This window comes from Pan troglodytes, chromosome 15 (assembly GCF_028858775.2).
Source record: "Pan troglodytes isolate AG18354 chromosome 15, NHGRI_mPanTro3-v2.0_pri, whole genome shotgun sequence".
Taxonomy (NCBI): Eukaryota; Metazoa; Chordata; class Mammalia; order Primates; family Hominidae; genus Pan; species Pan troglodytes.
Window position 1 is genome coordinate 90442426 of NC_072413.2, and position 26826 is coordinate 90469251.

General features: G+C 51.8%; 1 protein-coding gene across 3 annotated transcripts in view; it reads left to right on the top strand.

Moving 5' to 3' along the window:
- The window catches only part of SLC24A4 (solute carrier family 24 member 4), a 178957-nt gene that overhangs the window by 113949 nt on the left and 38182 nt on the right, over nt 1–26826 (top strand). The window contains exons 4-12 of one of the 3 annotated variants that reach the window (XM_054666231.2): nt 3258–3332; nt 6021–6105; nt 6644–6747; nt 7330–7404; nt 9235–9260; nt 11281–11334; nt 12992–13134; nt 17798–17967; nt 20294–20498. In XM_054666231.2, coding sequence (XP_054522206.2) covers nt 3258–3332; nt 6021–6105; nt 6644–6747; nt 7330–7404; nt 9235–9260; nt 11281–11334; nt 12992–13134; nt 17798–17967; nt 20294–20498 — 937 coding nt within the window. The remainder of the gene's footprint in view (nt 1–3257; nt 3333–6020; nt 6106–6643; nt 6748–7329; nt 7405–9234; nt 9261–11280; nt 11335–12991; nt 13135–17797; nt 17968–20293; nt 20499–26826) is intronic. The other 2 variants (XM_054666233.2, XM_054666232.2) reach the window with 2 other exon arrangements.

The window sequence follows — 26826 nt, forward strand, 5'->3', positions numbered from 1 at the left end:
CTGACTCACAGTTCCACATGGATGGGGATGGGGAGGCCTCAGGAAACTTACAATTATGGTAGAAGGGGAGGAGGCACATTTTACACGGTGGCAGGGAAGAGAGATCATGCCAGAGCAGGGAAAACTGCCTTATAAAACCATCAGATCTCGTGATAATTCACTCACGATCACGAGAACAGCATGGGAAAATCACCCCTATACCGCCAATGGTTTTTATAAATAAAGTTTTATTGGAGCACTGCCGCACCCATTCTATGGCTCGTTTTTGTTTCACAACAGCAGAATAGTTGTGGAAGTGACTATTTGGCCAGCAAAGCCTAAAATATTATCACCCCCATGCCACCAACTGTTTTTATAAATAAAGTTTTATTGGAACACTGCCACACCCATTCTATGGCTCGTTTTTGTTTCACAACAGCAGAATAGTTGTGGAAGTGACTATTTGGCCAGCAAAGCCTAAAATATTACTATCTGACCCTTTACAGAAAAAATTTGCTGACCTCTCGTTCTTTCTTTTTTTGATTTGAATGGGTAGATGAATGCTGACCTCTTCTTTAGAGCACAAAAAGAACCTAGCTTAGGGGCCAGTTTTGCCTGCAGTGCTCCGTGACCCAAGAGATGGAAATCGGGGCGCCATCTTGGCTCATCTTCTCTCCTCATTGTTTCTCAGGGCTCAGAAGAGAGAGAGGCCTTTTGGCCTCTCGGGAGGTGATGTTGGTGGGGATTGCTGTGAGTGTGAATTCAAGTCAGAATCCTAAGCTTCGTAGCAGGGTCTCCCCCACCTGCCTTCTCCCCTTTACCCACACCCCTGCTATTTGTTTCTTTTTACTTCTCTTCCCCAAAATGTTGACGATGAGTCAAATCCAGTAGATACCTGCCTCAGATGCCCTGGATGCAGCTAATGTATCTTCTACTTTCTTAATCCCAATGAATGAATGGTGAAATTGATGAGTATCACTGTTTTAGCTGAAGTAGCCAAGCCTTTCTCTTTTGCAAACAGGACATCCATAGCACTTTTTCTTTGAAGAAAGAAATGGCTTCCCCCAGTGCTTAGAGCAAAACTCATCTCTTTTTCCGTGGGTCCTGGTCCTTGCCTCTCCCTCCAACCTCACATTCTCTGTTTTCCACTCTCTCTATTCTACCTGTTGTTCCTCAAAGGCATCGAACACACTCCTACCTCAGGGCCTTTGCACTGCTGTTTCCTGGTAGATATTTTACTGGCCAATTTGCTTCTTTGTTCCCCACTAAGGTAAGTTATAGGCGAGGGTTTTCCTGGCTTCCTCACCACTGTATCTCTGATCCCCTCGGTAGTTCCTGGCACACAGGATGAGCTCAGTGAAGCCGTGCTGGCTGCTGAACAGAGGGATGGGCCAGAGAGAGGCTCCAGATAGAAAACCATTTTAAAACTGCTGATCTGTTCTTACTTCGTCATGAGACAGATGCTGAAACCAAAACCTAGAAAAGTTTCTTATCCAAAGTCACATGGCAAGTCAGTTCCAGAACCAGCCTTAGAATCTGGGTTATTTACCCCATGAACCTCTGAATGTCAATGACCTGTGCGTTTTAATGGTGCCAGCATTATTAAGTAGCATCCCAGGAAATGCTGGATCTCAAGTTGCCGTTTGTTTTGGCAGTGGATGGGCAGTTCGTCACTTTAGTGCCTTCCCTAAAATTAAAGGGAGCAAATCAGGATTGTTATTATTATTTTAAATTCTTAAAATGACGGTTCTGAGTGCTTTCCTTCTTGGCTGTTAGGGTTAGATCTTGCCTGTTGAGGGCAGACTCTGGTGCTAGGACAGAGAGCTGCTGCTTTAAGAAGAGATGCTTGAGAGAGTAGAAAAAAAAGTGTTTTTCCTGCTCTTAAATTTGCTCACCACATTCTGCTTCAACAAACACACAACAAAATGCGTGTGGGTTTTTTCCCTACATGCCAAGAATTCAGCAGACACCAGCTGGGTGTCCTCTAACTCAATTCGGTTCTGACACCGTACCTAGAGACAGCGGCAGCTCCCACCCACCAAGGGCTCCGTCCCACAAGACTGCTTCTTCTTTAGACGGCAGTTGCAAACCTCAAGTTGTTTTACCTGTGCTTCTGAACAACCTGCTATAAATCAGGGTTCCGATGACCCGCTCTTTGCGCTCAATTAATTTGCTAGAGAGGCTCACAGAATTCAGGGAAACAGTTTGACTTCCATTTACCAATTTATTATAAAGGATATTACCAAGGATACAGGGCCAGGTGCTTTGGCTCACTCCTGTAATCCCAGCACTTTGGGAGGCTGAGGTCAGAGGAGCACTTGAGTCCAGGAGTTCAAAACCAGCCTGGAAAACATAGTGAGACCCCCCCCCCCCACCCATCTCTACAAAAAAAAAAAATAATAATAATAAACAGAATTAGCTGGGTGTGGTGGTGTGCACCTGTAGTCCCAGCTACTTGGGAGGCTGAGGTGGGAGGATGATGAGCCCATGAGGTAGAGGCCACAGTGAGCCAAGATGGCACCACTGCACTCCAGCCTGGGTGGCAGAGTGAGACCCTGTCTCAAACAAAAAAGGATACAGATGAAGGGATGTGTAGGGCGAGGTATCGGGGGAAGGGGTACAGCGCTTCCACGCCTTCCCTAAGCATACGACCCTCCAGGAGCCTCCATGTGTTCAGCTATCAGGGAAACTCCTTAAGCCATATCCTTTAGGGTTTCTATGGAGGCTTCATTACATAGGCGTGAGTGATTACATCATTGGCCACTGGTGATCAATTCAACCTGCAGCCCCTCTCTCCTCCCTGGAGGTTGGGGGCTGGGGCTTAAAGTCCCAACCCGCTCATCCTGCCTTGGTCTTTCTGGTGACCTGCCCCCATCCTGAAGCTACCAAGGTGCCCCCAGCCACCAGTCACCTCATTAACCTGCAGAAGACATTCCTATTATGCCCGAGGTTCCGGGGGTTTCAGGAATTGTGTGCCAGAAACCAAGGGCAGAGACCAAATATAAGTTTCTTATTAGATCACAAGAGGAATGAGCCCCAGTGGCCTGAGTTTTCATCCCCTCTACTGCTCAGCATGTTATCTCCTCTCTGGGCCTCAGTTTCCCCATTTGCCAATAAGGGGATTGAGGGAATGAAATCTGTGGTGCTGGAGTTTTCCTGTGTGCCCTGCTCTGTCCTCCTGGCCTCTGCCCTGGCAGCCTGGTTTGGGGTGTGGTGGGCCCTTCGCAGCTGCGGCAGGGACCCTCACCGACCCTGCCTGTCTCCTCTCTCCTTTGCAGGCTCTGTATATGTTCTATGCCTTGGCCATAGTGTGCGATGACTTCTTTGTTCCGTCTCTAGAGAAGATCTGTGAGGTACGTGGAAGGGACTTGGGACACCTTGGTGAAGCCTTGAAGACATGTGGGACATAAATGCCAGGCCAAGAAGGCCAGGGCTGGTGTGGGGAGCATGCTGGTGGCAAAGACTGTCACACCGAGCACTTAGTGTCTGCCCCATGGCGAAGCCTCGCCAGAAACCCTCAAATTGGTCTTGGTGGATGGCAGCCTCTCCCAGAACTTGGCAGAAAAAAACGCTCCCAGTGTGAGATCACTACCCAGAACCACTGGGTCCACAGCAGGCTGTTGGCATGTGTGTCCAACCTGGCTAAGTACAAAGCCCAGGCAGGCCTGCCAGCTGCAGTGGAGCATTGCCTGTCACCAGCTGCAAGTGGCAGGTGACAGGTGGGCCCACCCCCACCCCGCCAGGGGGACGCCAAGCTGCAGCAGCAGGGAATTCCCCTCTCTCCTGACCTTTGCAGGCTGGTGTTTTCTCCCCACAATTATTTTGTTAGTTTTTGACTTTCTTTCCTTATTTCTCCTCATACACAAGATCCCAGTGTATCTCATTGCTCCACCTTATTCTTGGCTTCTAGTCAAGGAAGGAAATTGACTTCCGTTTGCAGCACCTCCTGTGTGTGGAGTGCCCAGGGCTTTACCACCCTTCATCCCTGTGAAATCTCTCGCGTGTTTGAGGCCATGTCTTCATGGTGACATTTGCAGCTGGGAGGGTGGGTTGTTCAGGGCAGGTGCTTCCCCGTGACTTTCCCCCTGCTGGGCCCAGCTTGGGGAGCTCAGTGTCCTTGCAGAATTGGGACTGGCTGCTTTGGACCTGGGCCCCCCACGCAGTGACCTGGCAAACGTGTGCAAAGGCCTCCCCTTACCCCACATCCCCTCAGATGGAGCCATGTGCTCGCCTCCATCCAGACGCTTGTCAGTGAGGGAATGGAGCCAGGGGAGGAGGGTGAGGAACAGAGTCCAGAAATGCCCACTGGGATGATCGTGTGGGAGGGTCCACCCAGGGCCCCTGTGGAGTGTGCGCTGCAGCGATGGCGGTTATTAAGTGTTGTTGCTTCTGCCTTCCAGAGGGGGCCCTTGGGAAGGATACAGTCAGCTGATCCTTACTGAATACACACCTAGGACCCACCCACTAGGCTGAGAGCTTGGGGAGGCCATAGCAATGGGGTTGATGGGAGCCTATGGAAGGTGAAAGGTGGGTGACTACAGTGTAGGGCCTCATACAGTGGAGGTGCATGCACCCCCTAGGGTTACCTGTATCCCTAAGAATAGAGGTGAGCAAGGGTGGTGGTCTTAGCTCTGTAGGTAAGGCCAATGTCAAGGGCTTAGTGAGAGACATTAAAGGACAGGGGAGCCAAAGGGAGAGGGGGAGCATCTCTCTTGGGGGAGAAATCTAGGAAGGCTTCATGGAGGAGGTGGCATTGGGTCCAGGTTTCAGAAGTGGGAAGGAGTTTAGCAAGCAGAGAGGGAAGGGAAGGGAAGGGAAGGAAAGGGAAGGGAAGGGCATTCCAGGCGGAAGGAATGGCCCAGGCAAAGGCAGGGAGGAGGGAGGACAGGAGGCAGCATGGTTTGGGTTCTGCTGAGAGTTTTGGAGATCCTTTGGTGGCAGAGCCTCTTCTGTGGAACCGTGCTGTTTGGCAGGGTTAAGGTGGCCGGCTTCTGCCCTGGAGATCAGTGCTGTGCCCCCACCCCAGACTCCGTCAAGCCCAGAGCTCTAACCCTTCTGAGGACCCCTCTAAGGCTAGCTGACCAGTGGGTTCCTTGGTGGACCCAGAACCCAGGGCTGCTCAGGGATACTTTGGGAGTTGGGGCTGGTGGAGGTGAGCCCTGTCCTGAGGGGCCTTCTGAGAACCACAGAGTGGGCGCCTCCAGATTGGTTTTCAGGCAGACCCTCAGTCTCCATGGTTTCTCCAAACATCCAAAGCCTCCAGCATTGCATTTCAGACCAGAGGATGGGCTCTGTGGCCAGACATGACCTGGACAGGCAGAACAGGCCCCAACCATGAGTTCCCATCCTGTCCCGTGCCAGCTTAACCCTGGAACCAGTACCTCTGGGTCTTTGTGAGCCACTGAATGTCAGGCCTGCCGTGGAGAAGGCCTTCCAGAATGCAAGGCCCAGCTGCGGGCCAGAAGCCTCCAGATCCACAATGCTGACATTCTCATTGAGGCCCCCAGTACCCAAAACTGGCATGGGAGGGGATGGTCACTAGACTAGTGTGTGCCTGTGGAGCACCACTCTGTGCCAGACCCTGTTCTAGGCACCAGGGATGCAAAGTTGGGAAAGACCAGTTGCTGCCCTCATCATCCGGTGAGGGAAGGCAAGCGTGTGGACCACAAACCCTCGTGTGAAATTCACGTTTCAGTAACAGCAGATAAAACACATCATGTATCTGAGGGAAGTGGCTAGCTCTGAGTGGATGCCTAGGAAGACTTAATCAGGGAGACATTATTTGGTCACGGGCTTGGAGGACAAACAGAAAGGAGATAGTTGGGGGCGGGGAAGGGGCTCTGAGTGGAATGCCTGGTGGAGGCTGGAGGGCAGATGGCAGAGGGCAGACAGCATGTGCCCAGGGGTGAGAGGCTGCGGGCAGACGAGTTTGCCTCTGGCTGCAGCACTGCTCTCCTGCATGCTCCTTGGCTGTGGAGTGTCCAGTGATGTCTAGTGCCCCCACATCACACCCTGAGGGTCTGTGGTCACTTCCGTTTCAGAGACTCCATCTGAGCGAAGATGTGGCTGGAGCCACCTTCATGGCTGCAGGAAGCTCAACGCCAGAGCTGTTTGCGTCTGTTATTGGTAAGAAATCCCCTCCAGCCTGAGACACAGGATCTAGAGAGTCCATTTGGTGCCCAGAGCAGTGGGGGCATTTGTCAGCTCTGAGCCTCAGTTTTCTCATCTGTAAAATGGGAGAATTGGAGAGGCAGTAAGTAGACTGGTGGTTTCTTGGGGCATGTGGTAGAGTAGGCTGCTGAGGGGTGATAAAAATGTTCTTTTTAAGGTGATAAAATATTCTAAAATTAGATTGTGGTTTTGGTTGCACAATTCTGTGAATATACTAAAACCACCAAATTGTATATTTAAATGGGTAAATTTTATAGCATGCACATTATATCTGAGTAAAGCTGCTCAGAGAAAAAGGGAAGATTGGAGTAGCTGGTCCCTGGTGGCATTTCCACCTCCCTGGTTCTGCCACTGCTTCTGCCATTGTCTTCTGCTTCATGGGTGCTCTGTTTGTTAGTAAAGCAACCCGCTTTCCTGTGAAAGGGGGACACTGAGGAAGGGGCAGGCTGGGGACGCGTGGCTGAGGCCCAGGGTCTGTGTGTTTCCTTTCCAGGGGTGTTCATCACCCACGGGGACGTCGGGGTGGGCACCATCGTGGGCTCCGCTGTGTTCAACATCCTGTGCATAATTGGAGTGTGCGGACTGTTTGCTGGCCAGGTCGGTGGTTTCTCCCTGGGCCCGGCAGACGCATGCCCTGAAGTGTGGGGGATGAGCCTCTATGACAAAAGGTTGGGGGTAGCAGTGGGGACGCCCACAGGACAGCTGAGCTGGATTCTGGATACATTTGGGGCCTGGTTTTGGCCTCCCCAACAGGGAGCATGAAGCTGGATTGTCATTGATAACCCATTAGATATCCTCAGAGCCCCAGGGGGAATGTTGGACTTGACCTCAGAGAGGCGGGCTCATGAGTGAGGCCCTGCCTTGCAGAGGGAGATGGAACTGGGCAGCCGACTGTGCCTGAAAGTGCCAGGGTCCAGTGGAGAGCGAGAGCCTCTGGCCTCTGCTGTGAAACACACACTGTTCTGACCTCAGAGGAATAGAGGGCAGCTTTGCCATGGCTTGAGAACATTACTTGGTTTCATTCTGTTCCCCAAATATAACAAAGAACAAGCGTGGCCTGGAGTTAGGAGGTGGAGCTCTGTGGGCATGCCCTGCACTGCGGGGGGAGGAGGCCTGGGCAGCTGCACCCCCTCCCCGCTTCCGCGCTCATAGCAGCCAACGACGGGGCTCTGCTGGCAGGTGGTCCGTCTGACGTGGTGGGCCGTGTGCCGAGACTCCGTGTACTACACCATCTCTGTCATCGTGCTCATCGTGGTGAGTTGCCCCTCTGCCCCCAAGGTCAGGTTGGCTGGGACCCTGCAAAGGCACAGGACCCCTGCCCATCTCTGCCCTTGGCACTGTGACCAGAGAGGACTCACAGCACACAATAGTGGGGTGTGCCAGCCACTCACTGTGGTCACAGTGACCAGCGCCCCGACCCCCAGCACTGTGCCTCCCTTTCCCCAAAACCTCAGACCCAAAACCTCTCCCACAGAAAGCAGGAGAGAATAAATCTTTGTCTCAAACTGCTGAGAAACCAGTCAGAAATGGTACAGCTGGGTCCTGTAGGCCAGGTCCTCTGCTGGGCTGTAGTTAAGGCCTTAGCCAGGGTAGAATCATCGCAAAGCCTGGCGGGCAGGGCTGCACTTGCAGGGTCACTCACGTGGCTGTGGGCAGGGCTTGGGCTACTGGCTGTTCCACAGGGCAGCTCTCAGCTGGGTGGCGGGCTTCCCTCAGAGCGAGGGCCAGAGGCACCAAGGTGGAAGCCACAGCCTTTTCCTAACCTGCTCTTGGGAGTGATACCTGCCATGTATGCCGTATTCTGTTTGTTGGAAGCAAGTCACCAAGTGCAGCCCACATGCTAGGGAAGCATGAATGTCACGCAGTGGGAGCATGGGGACCCCCCTACAGGCTGCCTACCACACCCCCCAAAAAATAGATGTCTGCGATGATTCTACAGATAAAACAATCTACGGATACATGATTTCAAAAAGGTCAACATATGCCGTAACTATAATACAAAGGAGAAATGTAATCTATAATAAAAGAATACATATTTCAGTATGTAAATGTTTTGGCACGGAGATGCCAGGAGATCCAATGAAGGGATTGGTTCCCTCCCACACAAAAACAATCTCTGAGACCGTGTAGTACAAATGCAAACTGATGCCCAAGTGATGGGCTGGCACCTAAGCCCCGTGGGTGGTGCCGATGTTGATGATGTGATTTTCCACAATAATGAATGACTCCTGATAAAATTCCAAACAGAGCAAAGTATAATCATTCCTTAATTTGCATGACAGTTACCTTACTAGAAAATTAAGGATTCACTAAAACGATGTAAAAACTCTTTGATTTATAAAATGAAGTGAAGGCTGGGCGTGGTGGCTCACGCCTGTAATCCTAGCGCTTTGGAAGGCCGAGGCAGGCTGATCACTTGAGGTCAAGAGTTTGATACCAGCCTGGCCAACATGGTGAAACCTTGTCTCTACTAAAAGTATAAAAATTAGCCGGGTTTGGTGGTGCATGCCTGTAATTCCAACTACTTGGGAGCCTGAGGCAGGAGAATTGCTTGAACCTGGGAGACGGAGGTTGCAGTGAGCCAAAATCGCACTGCTGCACTTCAGCCTGGGTGACAGAGCAAGACTACGTCTCAAAAACAAAAAAATGATACACCCTCCAACAACACTTGCACACCATATATACACACACACCCCATATACACACACATACACACACACACACACACACACACACACACTTAGCTATCTTTCAGTCTTTGAGATTTCTTGATTGTAGCAACTCTACTCCATGAATAAGGGGAGGCTTCTGCCAGGTTAGCCCCCAGCAGCTACTTGGACTGTTATAAAGCACAGGACGTATCTCTGGGGGTGGCCATGCTAAGCTGGGGCCTTGTGATACAGTACACTGCTGGCCTAGGCTACACTAAGGAAAGGCCCGTAGGTGAGCAGCTCAGAAATGGACCCATAACACATATAACAAGGCCAGTATAAATTGGCTCTGGGTGCCTGGGTGTCTGTGCTTGTTCTTGTTTGGAAATAAATATGTCCCACCCACCTCAACTCTGTTTCTTTTGCCTTACAGTTCATATATGATGAACAAATTGTGTGGTAAGTTTTTCAAGTGTATTTTTCATTGTTCTTTTTTGTTGTTGTTTCCAGCATCCTTATTTGTTGGATTCCCTGAATCGTTTTAAAAATTATTTTTATAAACTTAAGCTTATTAACTTGTGAAAGTGAAAAAAAGATATTCTAAGCAGTCATGCCTTTCTTTATTCTGTCAAAGTGAGAAAAATTGTTTCCCTTAATAGTCCCATCCTGCTAGGTATCAGGATATATTATAAAGCAAAAATTCTGAAAACAGTATGGTATTTTGCAAAGGGATAAGCATAGGCCAATATGGAATGCAGTAATGGGCCTATTTCTGGAATGGGGGACATTGCAGAGATGTCATAATAAGGCAGTGAGTTAGGAATAGAGTCTTGAATGCTGCAGGGACAACTGGGACTCCACACAGAACAACACAACATCAGATCCCTACCTCACACCTTATACAAGGGTAAACTCCAGGTGATTTAAAGATATTACTGTAAAACTGAGACTTTTTAGAAAATGTCAAAGAAAATATAGAGACTCATCTTTAAGACACTGAGGTAGGAATTGATTTCCTAATTAAGATACATAGCCAGGCATGGTGGCTCACACCTGTAATTTCAGCTACTAAGGAGGCTGAGGTGGGAGAACGGCTTGCACCCAGGAGTTTGAGACCAGCCTGAGCAACATAGTGAGACCCGTCCCCCAAAACAGATACATAAATCACAAACTTCTGAGGAACAGGTTGATGTTTCCACTCTATTTGATAGCATGGGAATGCATCTTACATTTGTAACTCATAAAAATTTTCTTTTGATTGCCAACGATTCAGAATCTGCGTGCATTCTATATATTTTTTTTCGAGACCCGGTCTTACTCTGTCGCCCAGGCTAGAGTGCAGTGGTGCCATCTCGGCTCAAGTGATTCATGTGCCTCAGCCTCCCAAGTAGCTGGGACTACAGGTGCATGCCACCACACCTGTCTAATTTTTTAATTTTTTGTAGAGATGGGGTTTCACCATGTTGGCCAGGCTGGTCTCGAACTCCTGGGCTCAAGTGATCCACCTGCCTTGGCCTCCCAAAGTGTCTGGATTACAGGCTGTGTCCTGTATGATTATTTATGGAAAGAGAGTCAGACAATCAGGCCGAGGACATCAGCCACCTGCCCTGAGCAGCTGTGTGCTATGGGCCCCCAGAAACCTGGTTCTGGTCCTCTCCTGGCCCCCAATCTGCTGTGTGGCCCCAGGAAAGCCTCTGAACTCTTGGGTTTCATTTTCGTCATCTGTAGACAGGGTTGAGATGGCAGTGGTTCCATGATCTGGAGGTTAGCAAAGGAAGAGCTCCCAAAACAACCGTAGCCCATGCTGGGCACATAGTGGGCTTTGGTTTATACGTGTCAAGTGAATGAACAAGCTAAAGCTTGTGTGCTGCTCCAGGGGCTTGTGGTCAGAGCTACAGAAATCCCCACTGCTAATGGGATTGGGTGGGATGCACCAGAGAGTAGTAATGGTTGCATCCCAGGAAGACCCCAGCCTTCCATGCACAGCATAAGGCCTGGGAGGCTCCTGTGCCACCTGCCGCATATTCAGTCAGCTCTCAGGCCCTACTTCCGGGACTTGGGCCCCTTTCCTCCCACACCCACAGCTTCTCTGGCTCCTGCCCAGAATCTTGGGTGACCACAGGGTCTCTCAGGGTCGAGTTTGTGTGACTTCAGGCCACTAGCCTCCGTGAATCCTGGGACATGGTGACCCTAGTCCCTCCTTTTTCTAGGAAGCTGAGGGAACCCCACCTCTGTCCTGCAGACCTCTATAGTTGAGAAGAGACCCCTCAGCTTTTCTCGCTTGAGCATCAAGAGGGCTGCTGGTGGCAAGACAGCCACAGGCTGGGGGATCTCTCTCACATGCCCGGGTTCTGGGCCCGGCACTAGGGGCGGGGGAGGTAAAGACATCCCGCCCTCCCTAACTTCTGGACCCCTCATTCCCAGCCTTCACCTGCCCCGGGCCCCGAGCTCTAACCGCAATCTCCTTTCTCTCTTTGAGGTGGGAAGGCCTGGTGCTCATCATCTTGTATGTGTTTTATATTCTGATCATGAAGTAAGTGCCCTTTCTCCTCCCCGGGGCTGCCGACGCCTTGCCCCCCTGCCTGCTATAGCCTTTTGTGACAGCAGGGAGAAAAACATCTGTCAGATCTTTGTCCTTTTAGGCCAGCCCCAGCTCTCTGGTAGACACCCTGCTGGGGGACAGCTGGAGTAGGGGAGGGGTGTCAGATGCTGTTCCGGGGGTGCCGTCCACACTGAGGCCAGGGGAGTCACGCTGGTGGCTGATGTGTGGACCACAAGGCTGCTCTCCAGACAAGTAGCATGCAAGGGCCTCTTTCCCGCCCTGCTCTGGGCAGCTTCTCCATGCCCCAGGGTAACCACTCACTTGTGCTGTCTCTAGAAGCCTTCTGATAATTTAATACCACTCTTTTCAAAAAGCCAGGCAGGTCTGCCCCAGGCTTCATAAAATGCCACTTCTCAGGGCCAGTGCTTGGTACAACTGCAGCACCACTGATAGTACTGAGGATGCAAACTCAGGCTATGCCACCTTGAGCCCTTCGAGAAGCTACCCAGGTCAGAACCATCTCAAAACTACCCATGAAGAATACTATGCAGCCAGAAAAAGGAATAACGTTCTGACAGTCTACCACATGGATGAACCTGGAAAACATTATGCTAAGTGGAAGAAGCCAGTCACAAAAGGACAAATATTGTCTGATTGCACTTACATGAGGGATCTAGAAGAGCCAGATTCATAGAGGTGGACCAGAGGTCAGTGCAGGCGGCTGGGGAGCAAAGAAGGAGGAATTAATGATTAGTGGGAATAGTGTTGTTTGGGATGATACAAATGGTTTGGGAACCGTGCTGATGGTTGTAGAACAATGTGAATGTAATTAATGCCACTGTTTTGTGCCCTTAAAAAGGGAAAGTAGTTAGAATGGTCAATGTTATGACATATATTTTTTTCCCACTACATACACACACACACACACACACACACACACACACACACACACATAAATCCCTACTCATGAGCTGAGCCATGTTCAGGTTCATCTTCCTCCTCATACCGCAATACGTAATTAAAAAGACAACACTCTGGGTTTTATGAGGATATAAATCCCACATTTATATAAAACATTTATAATGTTTTATAAAGATGGGTGATAAACTATCAGACTGCAAGAGCATTGTCCTTAAATGATCTCCACTCTGAGTGCCTTTCAGCGAGAGCCCGCCTGAGGTTCTTTGAGATGGAGAGACTCTTCCCTCAGGGGTGATGGCAGTGCTGGCTGTGAGTGTGCAGGGGGTGCCCGTGAGCATCCTGGGAGCAAGATCTGCTGCTGGGGGAGAGAGGACAGGCCTGGTAATGCCCCCTGCGAGCCTGCCCAGAGGCGAGGCCGAGCTTCCTTTATTAGGACAGGCTCCAGTAAGTAGGCCTCAGTCATTTTCTTAGGTGAAAGTTCTCTCATGCCTCCAGGAAGTCCACCACCAGCTCAATAGGAGCAGGTGCCACCAGACAACACAATGCTCCCAGGTCCCTGTCAGGAAACTGTCAGCCCAGTTGAAAAGCTGAGGCTCCACACCTCCCCTGCCACCCACCACTCCTGGGCTGTGCTGACTGCGTGCAGGGATGGGGTGTGATCCACCCGCTGCCCAGTTGGTGGGACTCCTTTCCATTGCCCTGACCTCCTGCCTCCCCTCGCTTCCAGGTACAATGTGAAGATGCAAGCCTTTTTCACAGTCAAACAAAAGAGCATTGCAAACGGCAACCCGGTCAACAGTGAGCTGGAGGCTGGTAATGATTTCTATGACGGTAGCTATGATGACCCTTCCGTGCCATTGCTGGGGCAAGGTAAGGCTGAGCAGACAGGAGTGGGCAGAAATGTGTCCTGGAAGCCACTCTCTCCTCTTTTGTGTACACACACACACACACACACACCCTCTCACAATGTCCCCCCTCTAAATTGTCACTCTCTTACCTTTGACCACAGGTGCCCTAAGTGAGGAGGGAGAGTCAGTATGGGAGATGGGGTTTGCTTAGGTGGGGCAGGGGTGGAGGGAAACTACACCAGGAAAGAGAAAAACCACAGCCACGTTTCTGGGCGCTTTCCCATGCCTTCTGGGAAAGGCGTAAGGCCTGCTTGGCTCTTCAGAATGCAGTGGTGTCCCTGACCCCTGTAAGGGCCCACGACAGGCAGCTGAGGAGCTGGGGCAGCAGAGCCAGCCTGGGCCTCCCTGCGGTTTCTCAAATGCCAGACCCAGTCCTGGATGGAGAACGGCTCTGGACAAAGCACGGGTTCTCGGGCTGGGAAGTGTTGCCCGGAGGAAAAACAAGGCCAGGAAAGGCAGACATGAAGCTGAGCAGGCATCCCCAGGCCAGCCTCAGACAGCCCCGCCGGGGAGCCTCTTCCCCTGGGGCAGCAGCCTCGTCTCCCCAGCGGCTCTTTGGCCCCCTTGTCCGGGAACTGGGGGTCTGGGCCTCCAGAGCCATCTCCTGTCGTGTCTTACTGAATTCTCTGAATCATCTGGGCCTGACCGATGGCTTCCTTGGAAACCTGAATAATCCAAGACCAATGACCAGGCGGCTCCCTTTGTTGGGGCAGCTGCCGGGAAGGAGAGAGCGTTCACTCTAGCCCAGACCAGTAGGAGAGCAGGGGCTGGTTCTTGCAATTGGTATGGAAAAACAGGTCTGACCTCCACCCACAGTGTTGGGCAAGGCCTTCACCAGGTGAGCGCCTTGCACTGGTGTCTGGGGGCTCTTTCCCCCGCATTCTCCATGGCCTGGGGCTAATCACCTCCTCTTTCAGGTGAACTCTTTTGTGATGTCAGTGGTGGGATGGAGTGGTCTCAGATGTGTCTGGGACATCTGGGGTGCAGAATCTGTATTTCTGTGCCCCCTCTCCAGTCATCATCCTGGAGCCGATGAAGGCAGGGGCTTCCTCCCATGTGCATTTTGGGAGTCTGTTCTGCCCTGTCTCAGGTAACCCCCAAGAGGGAGGAGTCTCTCCGTATAGAAGGAGGAAACCTGCTAGGGTGGCGGGGTGCGGTCCAGGCCACAGCCTGGCTGCTGAGGCCCACCCACAAAGGACAGAGCTGAGGAGCTGATGGGCATGGAGTTTGATTCGTGTGTCGTGTTTCATAAATGCTGAGCAGGCTACCCCAGGGGAAGCCCGTTTCCAGGACAACCTCAGAAGGGGAAGGAGCCATGAGGGCTGCTGTGTCGGATTTTAGCTCTATGGACGCAGTGGCCCCGAGACGGTCCCCACACACAGCCTGGTCCCCACACACAGGCTGGCAGGACAGAGGCTGGTTGCTGCCCTGTCGTATACATGGTGCTCCTGGGTCCTGTGGGCCTTCATGGTGAAGAAGAGAAGTATTGTGTGCTGAGTCACTCAGGCCAGTGGCAGATGCCCATCCAAGAGCCACCCACCACCTGTGGCCGACCCAGGAGACCTCCCAGGACCCTGCAGGAAACATTCCTCATTCACAGCATGGGGGCCTCAGCTCCTCACCTTCCCAGAGCAACTGGGCTCCCAGAGGCCGCCGCCTACACGGTGCCTTTTCTGGCACTGCTGTGACTGTCTCCATCACTCTGTGCCTGTGACAGTAGCACTTCCTTGCAAGTTTATTTTCTCCCAAATCTCTTTGAGTCCAGGACATTTTCTGGAAAACTGGAAGACTGGACACAGGACTGCCCCCAAGCACTGGGGAAGGAGGGAGAATCCCATCTTCCTGCAGCTTTTATCAGAGGGAATGCATTTAGATAAGGGCCAAGGGAGAAAACAGTCCTCAGAAAGTGTGGAGGGAAGTGGGGTACAGGCCTGGACGCCTGGAATTGGAGAAAGGGGAGACCTGGAGAGGCAGACATGGGGATTTCTTCACCCCACTTTTACTGCCCCTATCATAAGAGGCTCCCAGAGGGCCATGTGTGAGTCACTGTTCTGCACTGTCCCCTGCATAGACTCGACTGAAGCAGGAGGAAGGAGCCCCCGGTAACACCCTGGGCGGGACTGGGGAGGCCAGGGCTTTGGGGCTTTTCCTTTCCTAAGGGCGGTGCCATGGAATCTTTTGGCTGGAGATGACATCGGGGTTTCTTTCCCTGGGCCCAGCTCCAAGCAGGTCGCTGTGTGGCCACCCCACCCAAAGGAATGCACGGGTTGCTGGCTGGGAGATTCTTCAAGAGCACACACTCTCAGGCCCGATCAAGCTGTTCTCAGTTTTTGGGTTTCCCGTAGAAAACCCAAAGTTTTATCTTCCAGCTTCTTGACAGGAAAAGTGGGGAGAAAGCCTTTTCCCCACCACACTGATAAAAGGCGTTTGAGTACTGAAACGTTCTTAAAGGCTGTGTGGCTCGGCTCGCCAAAGCAGCCTCCTGGTGCTTCTCAGGTGGCCTTGAACACAGCCTGGGCCACCTGCCTGCCGGCCTTGCCCAGGAGGCACACTGTGGACCCTTCCAGGCTGCCCTGGCCCTGGGCACAGCCTTGGTTTGGAGTGGGGAGAGTTGGGGGTGATGCCTGGCCTGGGGCTGGACTGCTGGGAGAATGTGCTGTCATTGAGTTCTTTTCCCAGCAGCCACTCCGAGCATGGGCACACACCCTTGTTCTGTCATTGGTCAGGGGACACCAGGACAAGGTGTCCCGGGAGCCAGGCATCCTGGGGAAGGAAGGAGAATTCCATCTTCCTGTAGCTTTTATCAGAGTGAATGCATTTAGATAAGGGCCAAGAGAGAAAACTACCTAGAGAGTGTGGAAGGAAGTGGGGGTGCAGGCCTGGACTCCTGGAATTGGAGAAGGGGGAGGCCTGGCTCTTGTCTCACAGACTCCAGGCTCTCTCCTTCTGAGCCCAGTTGTTCCTCCAGCAGTACCTGGCATGGGGTTGGTTCTGTAGGATGGAGCCTGAAGCTGCGGTTTCTGTGGGTTCCGTCTTCCTCTGGGATGGAGGCTTCTGAGCAGGGAGGGATTTGAGCTTTCATGCAGCAGTGAGGGGCTGAGGGCATGAGCTGTGGCGGGGGCTCCTGCTCCTCAGAGTGGAAGCAGAGCCATCGAATCAGCCAGGACAGGAGTCGTCCCAAAGGCCAGAGGCCCCAAGTGTTGATGCTCCCCATAGAAGGAGCCCGCTAATAACACTCTCCAGCACATAACCCCTGGCATTTTCGCCACCACCAAGAGTGCTGCCCCAGACTCTCGGCACCCACCGCACGCTAATCATCTCTGGCAGTTTCTGTTGGCCTTTGTCTCCTTAACTCTCCTTCTCTTCTCAATTGTAAGTAGTCAGCTTTCATCCACGCAATAACACATGCATTTCAAGCAAAACAACCAACCATAAGCCCAGCCCACCGATGCGCTGCGCGCCTCGTTAGAGGTTAGCGTCCATCTCTGACAAATGCATGTTCTCCTGGCTTTGTTTTCTAACCCACACGCCTCCTGTCTGCTGAGCCTTGCTGCCTGTTTGGTGAGGAGTGTGTGTGTCTGGTGTGCTTTTGTGCTATTAACTCTTACACGGGTTTGCTCTCCGGACCTATTCCCTGGTTACCCTAAAATCCATAAAGGACACACCAGGAGCTGGTAACCAGTGCAGAGGGACAGTCCTATTCATTTTTATAGCCCTTTGGAGGGGAACACTCTGCCTGCTTCTGCATGCTGTGTTCATGAGCAGTTTTGTAACTAGACCCTCCTAGGGATCTGGAGTCAAATGTGAAATTCCCAAGGATACCGGCACAGTGCAGGTTTATGAAGATGGCAAGAAAGAGGTCTGGGGACAGGGAGTTTTGTTCCTCCCCATTGTGAGGGGAAGGAAAGGGTCAGAGAGACCAGCCTCCCTCCGGAGGGTGTCAGGGTTTATAGTCACTGGGCTCAGCCAGCGGCTCACCGTGCACCCTCAAACAAGCAGGCTCCTCTCCTGGGTCTGAGTTGCCTGTCTAGGTCCCATGATCTAAATCTTTGACCTCACTACTTGCCCTTATAAAGAACAAAGTTACAAGCATTCTCTCCTGCAGACAGAGCAGGTGGCCTCGTAGGAAGTTCAGAGCCAGTGCCTGCTGCTCTGCAACATTTTCCACCCCGGGGACCCTTGTCAATTTGCAAAATTTCATCTGAGCCTCTGTACATGGGGGAAAGAAAGGTTCCCTCATAGTCATGGGTGAAAAGTGGTAGGCCCCCGTCTGTATTGTAGGTTGGCTGCCCTGGTAAGGCTTAGATAACGAACTGAAAGACCCTTGTAATTAGCCAAGACTGGGCCCCAGAAGAGAGGGGAAAAGAGCATCAATCGCCCATGAGTGGTCCTGGAGCAAGGGGACCCACTGGGCTTCACACGCTAGGTCAGCAGGTGTTTCAAAGCTAGTGACCCACTTTGCCTGACATGAGGAGTTGAAGCCAGGCATCCAGACTTCCCAGTGGCTGCCAGTTGCCAGGACCACAGCCTAGGGCAGCTCACAAGGTGAGGGGAAGTCAGTGGCCCCAGCACTTGGGTGTTGTCCTCAGAGAGATCAGCACTAATCACGGTGTTGCGCTCAACAGTGAAGGAGAAGCCACAGTATGGCAAGAACCCCGTGGTGATGGTGGACGAGATCATGAGCTCCAGCCCTCCAAAGTTCACCTTCCCTGAAGCAGGCTTACGAATCATGATCACCAATAAGTTTGGACCCAGGACCCGACTACGGATGGCCAGCAGGATCATCATTAATGAGGTGAGTTTGCTTGAAGGACCATAAAAGTGAGCAGCCTTGGATGCAGGAGGCCTTGGCTTGTTAGGGCTCTTCCTGGTGCCATTGATCACTGCACCTGTTTAAGGAAGGATGCCCTGGGGCCTCCAGAAGCCTGCCCATCAGCCACAGGCAGCAAATTATCCTTTGAAGAGATATTTTAAAGCCTGCAGCAATCGAATACCTTGCCTGAGATATTTCACTAAGTATTTTGTCAGGCACTAGAGTAGAACTAATTGGAGAAAGGCCAGCCTGAAGTATGGATTATTTCTTTAAAATGTTATTTAGGGCAAAACAAAAAAGATGAGTTCACACCTGTTCTCTGTGGACAGAACAACTCCAGAAGGAAATCTAAGACACTAATGAGCAGCAGTGACCTCTGGGGCTTCCTTTTCACTCTTGCTGTGTTTAAATGGGGTGCTTTTATTTCTCATTTGCAGAGATAATGATTTTAATATTATTTAATGTATAAACAGTATAGCAAAGATAGGTTCGTTGCTCACCAACTTTTCCAGTCTTTGTTGCATGTGTGCATTTTGGAATTTTAAGTCCTTACTCTGAGAAGCAGATGGGTTGGTAGACTTCAAACTGTGATCGCTGATAATTAGTAGTTAACACATAGATTGTATGCAAGAACGATATTTCACAGTGCCTACGGGTTCATATTGTAAACATTTCTCTTTGATTTAATGTGTACTGTGCCCTCTCTGTAGAAAGTATATTAAGAAAAGGAAACACCTCTCCAAAGTTTTGAATCATTGTGAATCATTTCGGTCCAATTCAGTAAAATTTGAATCAATGAAATTTGACCGAATCCAGGCCGTCTTTCATGCATGCATTAATTGTATCCACTGGGTGCTGAGGGTGGGGAGGGTTGAATAACTTTTAAGGATTTAGAGATTGGGATTTATAGTATATTTTTCATGGCATATATAGCCGGGAAAGGAATAGGTTTTGGTAAGTTGCTGAGATACTGGTTATTATGCCCTAAATGTTCTAAGCTACTGGGAAGACTTTATCTTCCACCATGTTGTGATTGAACTACCTGGAAGGCAGCATGGAGAGCTGGAGAAGCCGGGTCCAGAAGGAAGGAATTCTGAGCTTCAATCTCACATCAGCCACTAGCCCACTTAATGTGAGGGTATTGAACAGGATGCTTTCAGCTCTAAAATTTCAGTGACACACACCGAAAGGCTGTATGTCCACAAAAGACATGTACACAAATGTGCATAGCTGCAGTCTTCATAACAACCAAAAAGGGGAAACTATCTGAATGCCCATCGATAGGCAAAGCCATATCGTGGGTTATTCAATATAATAGAATAGTACACAGCCATGAAAAAAAACTGCTGACTCATGCGACAAGCTGGGTGAATCTCATGGCTATTGGTTGCCTGAAAGAAGCCAGTCATAAAATATACATTAATACTTGAATCCATTTATATGAAGTTCAAGTTCAGGAAAAACTAATCAATGTTTACAAAAGTCAGCATAGTGGTTGCCTTGGTTACCTCTGGGGTAGGGGTATGTAGACTAGGAAAGTGCCTGAGGTGAGTCTTTGAAGGGGCTGGAAATGTTGTACATCTTGATGTAAAACATCATTAATCTGTACACTTAGTGTAAGTGTACTTTTTTTTTTAGGACAGAGTCTTGCTTTTGTTGCCCAGGCATTATCTCAGCTCACTGCAACCTCTGCCTCCCGGGTTCAAGCGATTCTCCTGCCTCAGCCTCCTAAGTAGCTGGGATTACGGGCGCCTACCACCACGCCTGGCTAGTTTTTGTATTTTTAGTAGAGACAGGGTTTCACCATGTTGGCCAGGCTGATCTTGAACTCCTGACCTCAAGTGATCCACCCACCTCGGCCTCCCAAAGTGCTGGGATTACAAGCATGAGCCACCGTGCCCAGCAGTGAGTGTACATTTTGTATAATGTACCTAAAAAATTAAAAATTACAAAATGCATGCAGGGCCTTTCCTGTGGCCATCTTCAGGCAGCTGTGAATGTCGCCGGGGAGAGCCCCGAATGATGGCTGTCACCAGGGCCATGGGCTGGGTTGTCGAGCTGGCAGTAGGAAGGGGTGGCCCAGGCCCTCTGGTAAATCCTCAAAGGCTTCCTGCTAACCATGCAAATGTCAGTGACCAAACATAGAAGGATTCCAAGGTCCTGGGGCTGATTCTTAGGCAAACCTGTCCCCAGGGATGTTGTTCTAGGCACCTGTAAGAGCAGGGTGCGTGTGAGGGACCCAGCATATAGCAATAGCATGATGCTTTATCACACGCCTTGGTGTCCGTCTTGCCTCCTGTCCACACAGCGGCAGAGACTGATCAACTCGGCCAATGGTGTGAGCAGCAAGCCGCTTCAAAACGGGAGGCACGAGAACATTGAGAACGGGAATGTTCCTGTGGAAAACCCCGAAGACCCTCAGCAGAATCAGGAGCAGCAGCCGCCGCCACAGCCACCACCGCCAGAGCCAGAGCCGGCGGAGGCTGACTTCCTGTCCCCCTTCTCCATGCCGGGTGAGTTCTGGGGGTACTGGACTCTCGGGCTACATTTTTGGGGGCTCCATTAGGACCAAGCCCAGGTCTTCAGGATGGAGGCATGGACTTGTAAGGGCGGCAGAGGGCTGGTGCAAAGGGTCGATATTAGGTCACTGGAATGCTTAGGAGGCGAATCTGTCCTCAGTACTGAACTGTGGGTTAGAGCTGCAGTGGGGTGCGGGCACTACCAAGTGCAGCAAGAGCCTTGGGCCAGAGAGCAGGGCGGCTGGAGGCCTGGAGAGCACCAGTGACCCCTAGTGACCACACTTAAATGTTCAGTGCAGTCGATCTTTTGTGCCAAGGAAAAGCAGTCCACAGTGTTATTTTTAGGGACATTCTTGCACTCTCTTGGCCCTTGCAGCAGGCCATTTTGCCTATGCATCTCTTTATTTGCTGGGACAGGAGATTCTAAGGCCACAAATGATCCTTAGACAGTCATACCTTGTGTATTTGAAGATATCTCCTACCTATAAATAAGTCCAATCAGACTGAGGCTCTGCAGCAAGCCCTCCAGGGTCCTCCCATCTCACTTGGAGTCTGACCTGTGAGGCCCCATGTCATCTGACTGCCGACTCCTGCTGACCTCAGCTTCTGTTCTTCTGCCTCTCCTGGCCCCTGCTCCAGCCACAGCGGCCTCCTCACTGTCATTCCTAGAACACACCAGGTGCGCACCTGCCCCAGGACCTTTGCACCTGCCTTTTGCTGGAATGCAGTTTCCCCAGGTATCCACATGCCCACTTCCTCACCTTCTTCAGGTCTCTGCTTAAATGTCACCTTTTCACTGTGACCTTCCCTGGCTACCGCATTTAAAATATTTTATCTTTTTCTTGTGTCTCTTGCCCTGCTTAAACTGTCAGCTCCACAAAGCAGGTACTTTTGTTTACTGCATTTATCTGCATCCCCAGTACCCAGGACTGGCCACATAGTAGGGGCTTAGTAGGTATCCGTCAAATGAATCCAGGCGTTCGTGTGTGAGAGGATCCCAGGACCCACCCCGCCTGCCTTCGTCTTTAACTAAGCCTTCCGTGAGGTCCTCTGGAGTCCTCAGTGGGAAACAAAGGCCCGAGCTAAGCTGTTTGGCCCCATTCTTGGAGGCGTTTTTCCTGATGTCCACCATCCTGAAAGGAGGCAAGATTCCAGAACTTTCAAGTCCAGAACTTGATGTTTTCTGAAAAGAATTCTGTGTTTAACATCAGGCTCACTGAGCACCTGACTTGGGAGGTGACTCTGGAGGGCCAGAGGCTGTCCTGCCTCTTGTCCCACCTTGATGGGAACACCTGCCTGCAGTAGGTGGCGTGGGCCTGGCAGGCTGGGGTGCCCTGCCCCCTGCTTTCATGCTTCCGCATGAAGATGCAGGCTTCATTTAGGATCACGGAGCTTCCCTGGAGTTTCTGGGTTAGAGAGAATCTCTGGGTTAGAGATTCCAGGGCATGCTCATCGCAGCTATCCAGGGGCTCTTCCCAAAATGCCAGGCCTGGTTCTGAACCTGAACATTCCAGAGCCTGGAGCAGGGCCTGGGGATCTGCATTTTCAAACCCTCTCCCTTTGCTTCCTGGGAGCTGGCTGGGTTCAGAATTGCTGGCCAACACCTCCCCGGCTTTCTTCACATTAAGGGCAGACTCAGAAAATGAAATGTGTTCCCTGACTGGGGTCACAGAGGAGCCCAGCCCAGGGGTTCAGGCCTCCCAGGCCTCCTCTGCTGACCAGAAGGCCGAGGGGATTGGTGTCTCAGCCCGTCTCAAACGCTTCCCTGGCATGCCCGCACACCTGCCCACCTGCTCTGTGGGGAACAGGGGCCCTGCTCAGCCAGTCTGGCTGGTGGGGAGAGAGGTCATGCCATGCTTGGGTCAACTCAGCCACCAGGGCTGTGTGTGGGACATGAAGAGCAGGAGAGGTGGTCTCCAGATTCCAGGTCCCCTTCCCAGATTACCTGTTTGGATTCACCAAATGAGGGAAGATTTCTACATGGCAGGGCGCTGGGAGGGCAGTGTGTCCACCCAGAGAACCAGCTCACGGTGATGAACCAGGACGGGCCCCGTGTTCACAGAAGGTCCAGGCACAGGCCGTGATTCGAGCCCTGGCCACCCCTTACAGCCCCAAGTTATCGCACCCCCAGCTCACTTTCCCTCCTGTGTCCACGTGGGGCTGGGGAAAGGTCAGAGCTGCAGTCACCGAAGGAATTTCGGTTCTTTGGGGCCTGGAGACCAGATGCCAGGGAGGGCCAGAGTGCCAGAGCAGGCTGCATTGAGGGAGATGCAACCACAGTCCAGGAAACAGCCGAGCTTATGAGGGGTGGGGCGAGGAGGAGCGACTTGCTGTCTGGAGAGTTCTATGTGCCCCTTCTCCACCCCTTGAAGTGGGTGGCAGAATCCCCATTTTGCAGATGTGGGGCCTGAGGGGGCCAGAGCTACCACTGCCCCGCACTGGCCACTTCACCTGAATCCTGGTATCAAGGCTGTCCACTGTCCAGGCGCTGCAGGAAAACCAGGGGAAGGGATGTGCCCGTTTTGGTCATCCTTACCTAAGCAAGTCAGCCATAGGTGAGGATGCCTCATCTTCCCATTCCTTAAGCCCAGAGTTTGACAGGATTGTGCAGGGAGGACCCCGGACCAGCCACGCCTTTGCCTTGTCCTTGTACTGGGAGCTGCTGTTCCATAGAGAAGTGGCTGTGCGGCCTCTGGACAGGTCACCTCCCAGGGTCAGAGGCTTAGAATGCAGCTGTCTTGCAAGGGCTGGAAACAGATGGCTCCTGGGTCCAGGTTCTCTGCACCCCTGAGTCCTCCTCTGAGGGGCTCTGCCCTTGCTTGGGGGCAGGACTTCCTGCTAGATAGGGGCCCGCCTTCTTCCTCAAGCCAGAGGCTCTAGGCTGTTCCCCTGGGCTCAGTGCATGCCTGAGCCAAGTTCCACACGTTTCCTCTGTGCGGGTGTCCTCCCTGCCCTCAGGAATAGGCCTCAGCTTCCTGCATCCCAGGGGAAACCTCCTTTGTGCGTCTGCGGATGTGTTTCCAGGTGTTGTCCCTGGAAACCACAAATGGCTTCCTTTTCTTCTTCCTCCCTTTCCCCTGTGAGGAGCAGGCGGTGGGAACGGAGTTGTACAGCTGCTTCTCGTTTAGGTGTGTACAGCTGCCTAGGAAAATTGAGGCCCGGGGTAGGCAGAGGTTAACAGGAAATTGGAACAAGTCAGTGAGACTCCGCCCCCGACAGAAATACCCTGTATCCAGCTCCTGGCCCTGCCACCACCCACCTCACCCCACCCACCCCTTGTTCAGGTTTCGCAGTGGCCTGGGGCTGCAGGATGGCTTTGAGGGTGTTTCTTAGGGGTGGATGCAGCTAGCGTTTTCCAAAGCTGGGGCGCTGGAAGGAATCACAGGGCCAGGGGAGGAATCACAGGGCCAGGGGCCGCGGGAAGAGGGGGAAGCCACCCTGCTGGTGAGCTCGGAACCAGCATAGCTTCGGGTGTCAAGGAATGAGTCTAGCCCCGTGCCGATGTGCAGATGTCGTGTGTTGTGAAGGACAAGCTGGGAGGCCGGCTCTGGAGTGCAGGAATCCTGGGTTCAAATCTCAGTTCTGCCACTCACCAGCAGGGTGAGTCTGGGCAAGTTCCTTCACCTCCCTAAACCTCCATTCCTCATCCACAAAGTGGCGGGTGACGGCACCTACCTCCCAGGATTGATCTGAGTAGCAAATCAGATACTTTAGTCAAGGTCTGTGCACTGTGTCTGGCACACAGTAGGTGCTCAGCAAATGTTAGTGTGAATCCTAGTGTGCTTTAACCATGTAGCTTCTGTTATCCTCTCCTTTTGGGACTACACTGTTCTAGAAAGATCGTAGGTTCCAGAATCCCTGGGGGCCTGGGACGATCGGTCATTCCAGGGCTCAAGGGGAGGGAATTATCGTGTACCAGGCACCTGTTACGTGCCAGGTCTGGGCTTCAGGCACTTAGCAGACAAGATGATCCTCTCAGTCAGTAAACAGTTAGGGCCCAGGCTCTGTTCTGGGCTTTGTGGATCAGGTAGGAACGGGACAGCCATGGTCCCTGCCCTCTGGGAGCTTCTGGGCTTGCAGAGCAAATCTGAGCAGATGACCACACAATGTTCTTTATACACTGTCTCCCACCCCTAGCATACAGCTGATAAGTGGGGAGGTGGGAGGCCACAGCCTGCTTCCTCCTCGCTGACCCCAGATGAGGGGTCGCTGGGATTGCCGGGGTGGAGCCCGGCAGCATCAGCAGGACCCAGCTTCGGTGCCCACCTGGCCTGATGGTGGATTTACAGGTGGACACCCAATACAGGCAAACTCTTCCCACTTTAGACCACAGAGGCTGGTAATTAGGCCTCCCAGGAGTGGGTGTGGGTAGGGGGAAAAAGAGGAAGAGGCGCTTTCTCCCGTGGAAACCATGGTCTGCAGTGCTGGCACCGCCCTGAAACGGTCGGCAATGACCCTGAGCCGCAGCCCAGCTGGGAAAGTCTCCTGGTGCAGCTTGTTTGCTTGTTGTGGCGCATAGCCTGGGGGATCTTGTGAGCCTGCTGAGAATGCTCCCTGGCCCGCCAACAGGACTCTCTCCTGCGCCCATAACGGTAAGGAAATCACATTGTTCTTACCAGGACGCTGGCCTTCGTGGCCACTTTTATTATAGCAGCCAACAAACAGCTACTGGGGACTTGCCATATGTCAGGCACTAAGCAGGAAATGGGGAATTCTTCTATTGCTCTGTAATTCTTATATTAGTCAGCTCAGGCCGTCCTAACAGAATGTCACCGACGAAGCAGCTTAAACAACGGAAATGTATTTTCTCACATTTCTAGAGGCTGCAAGTCTGAGATCAGGGTGCCAGCATGGTTGGGTTCTGTGTCCCTCTTCCTGACTTGTAGACAGCTGCCTTTTTGTTCACGTGGCCTTGTTTGTTTGTTTGTTTGGTACATGCATGTGGAGAGAGATCTCTCTCTTCCTCTTCTTCTGAGGCCACTATTGAATTAGGACCCCACTCTTAGGACCTTAATTACCTCCTAAAAGCTCTATCTCCAAATACAGTTGCATTGGGGGTTAGGACTGCAACATATGAATTTGGAGGCGGGTAGGGGGAGGAATAATTCAGTTCATGGCAGGATCTCACGGGGCATCTGTGCGCCATGCCCTTTTCTAAGAGCTTTACATGTATCCCCTCATTCATGCCTTGCCACAGAACGAGGTAGGGATGCTTATTATCTCCACTTTACAGAGAAGGAAGGGGAAGCACAGAGAGGTAAGTGATTGCCCATGGTCACCCAGCAGCTCTGCAGGTGCAATGAGCCGGGTTTCTACCCCGAGCACCAGACACTATCCACTGAGTACTGCCTCTTCATTCCAGGCACTTTCATTTAATCTTCACAGCTGCTTTGTGAGGGAGGAATATTATCCTCATTTATAGAGGCGGAAACAGGCTCAGAGAGGCTGCGGGGCTTCCCGAGTCACACAGCCATTGTGTAGGGAGTCACTTTTCCACTCTGTGCTTCCCAAGCTGTGAATAAGGTCATGAAGCCAGCACATGGCCTTAGGTATTACCCTCGGTCTGCAATGCAATTTGGCTCCTCTCAGTGAAGAAACCACGGGATAAGTGTGTGTTTCACAAAAGTCCAGGCCCTTGGAAGTTCTTAGAACAGTAACAGGAGGTAAAACGCACTAAGTACTTACTCTGGGCCAGACAGGGTGCTTTATTTTATTTTTATTTATTTATTTATTTTTTGAGACAGACTCTTACCCTGTCTTCCAGGCTGGAGTGCAGTGGCATGATCTCCGCTCACTGCAACCTCCACTTCCCGGGTTCAAGCGATTCTCCTACCTCAGCCTCCTGAGTAGCTGGGATTACAGACACATACCACCACGCCTGGCTAATTTTTGTATTTTTAGTAGAGACAAGGTTTCATCATGTTGACCAGGCTGGTCTCGAACTCCTGAACTCAAGTGATCCACCCACCTCAGCCTCCCAAAGTGCTGGGATTATAGGCGTGAGCCACCATGCCCAGCCGAGACAGGGTGCTTTATACATATTAAGTCATTAAACCCATTAAAACCCTAGGGAGGTGGATAATGTTATTGTTCCTATTTCACAGGTGAAGAAACTGAGGCACAGAGAGGCTGAGTTGCCCAGGGTCATACAGGAGGAAGGGACAGAGCTGGGATTTACACAATGGCCTCTGACCCCAGACCCCAGATGTGCTTAGGGGACAACGCTACCACCCAACCAAAGGACTCTTTGCTCTTCTTTTCTTGGGAGCTCGTAAGGGAATTGGTTTCCTCCGTCTGGGATGCTAGTCTTCTAGTGTGTGTG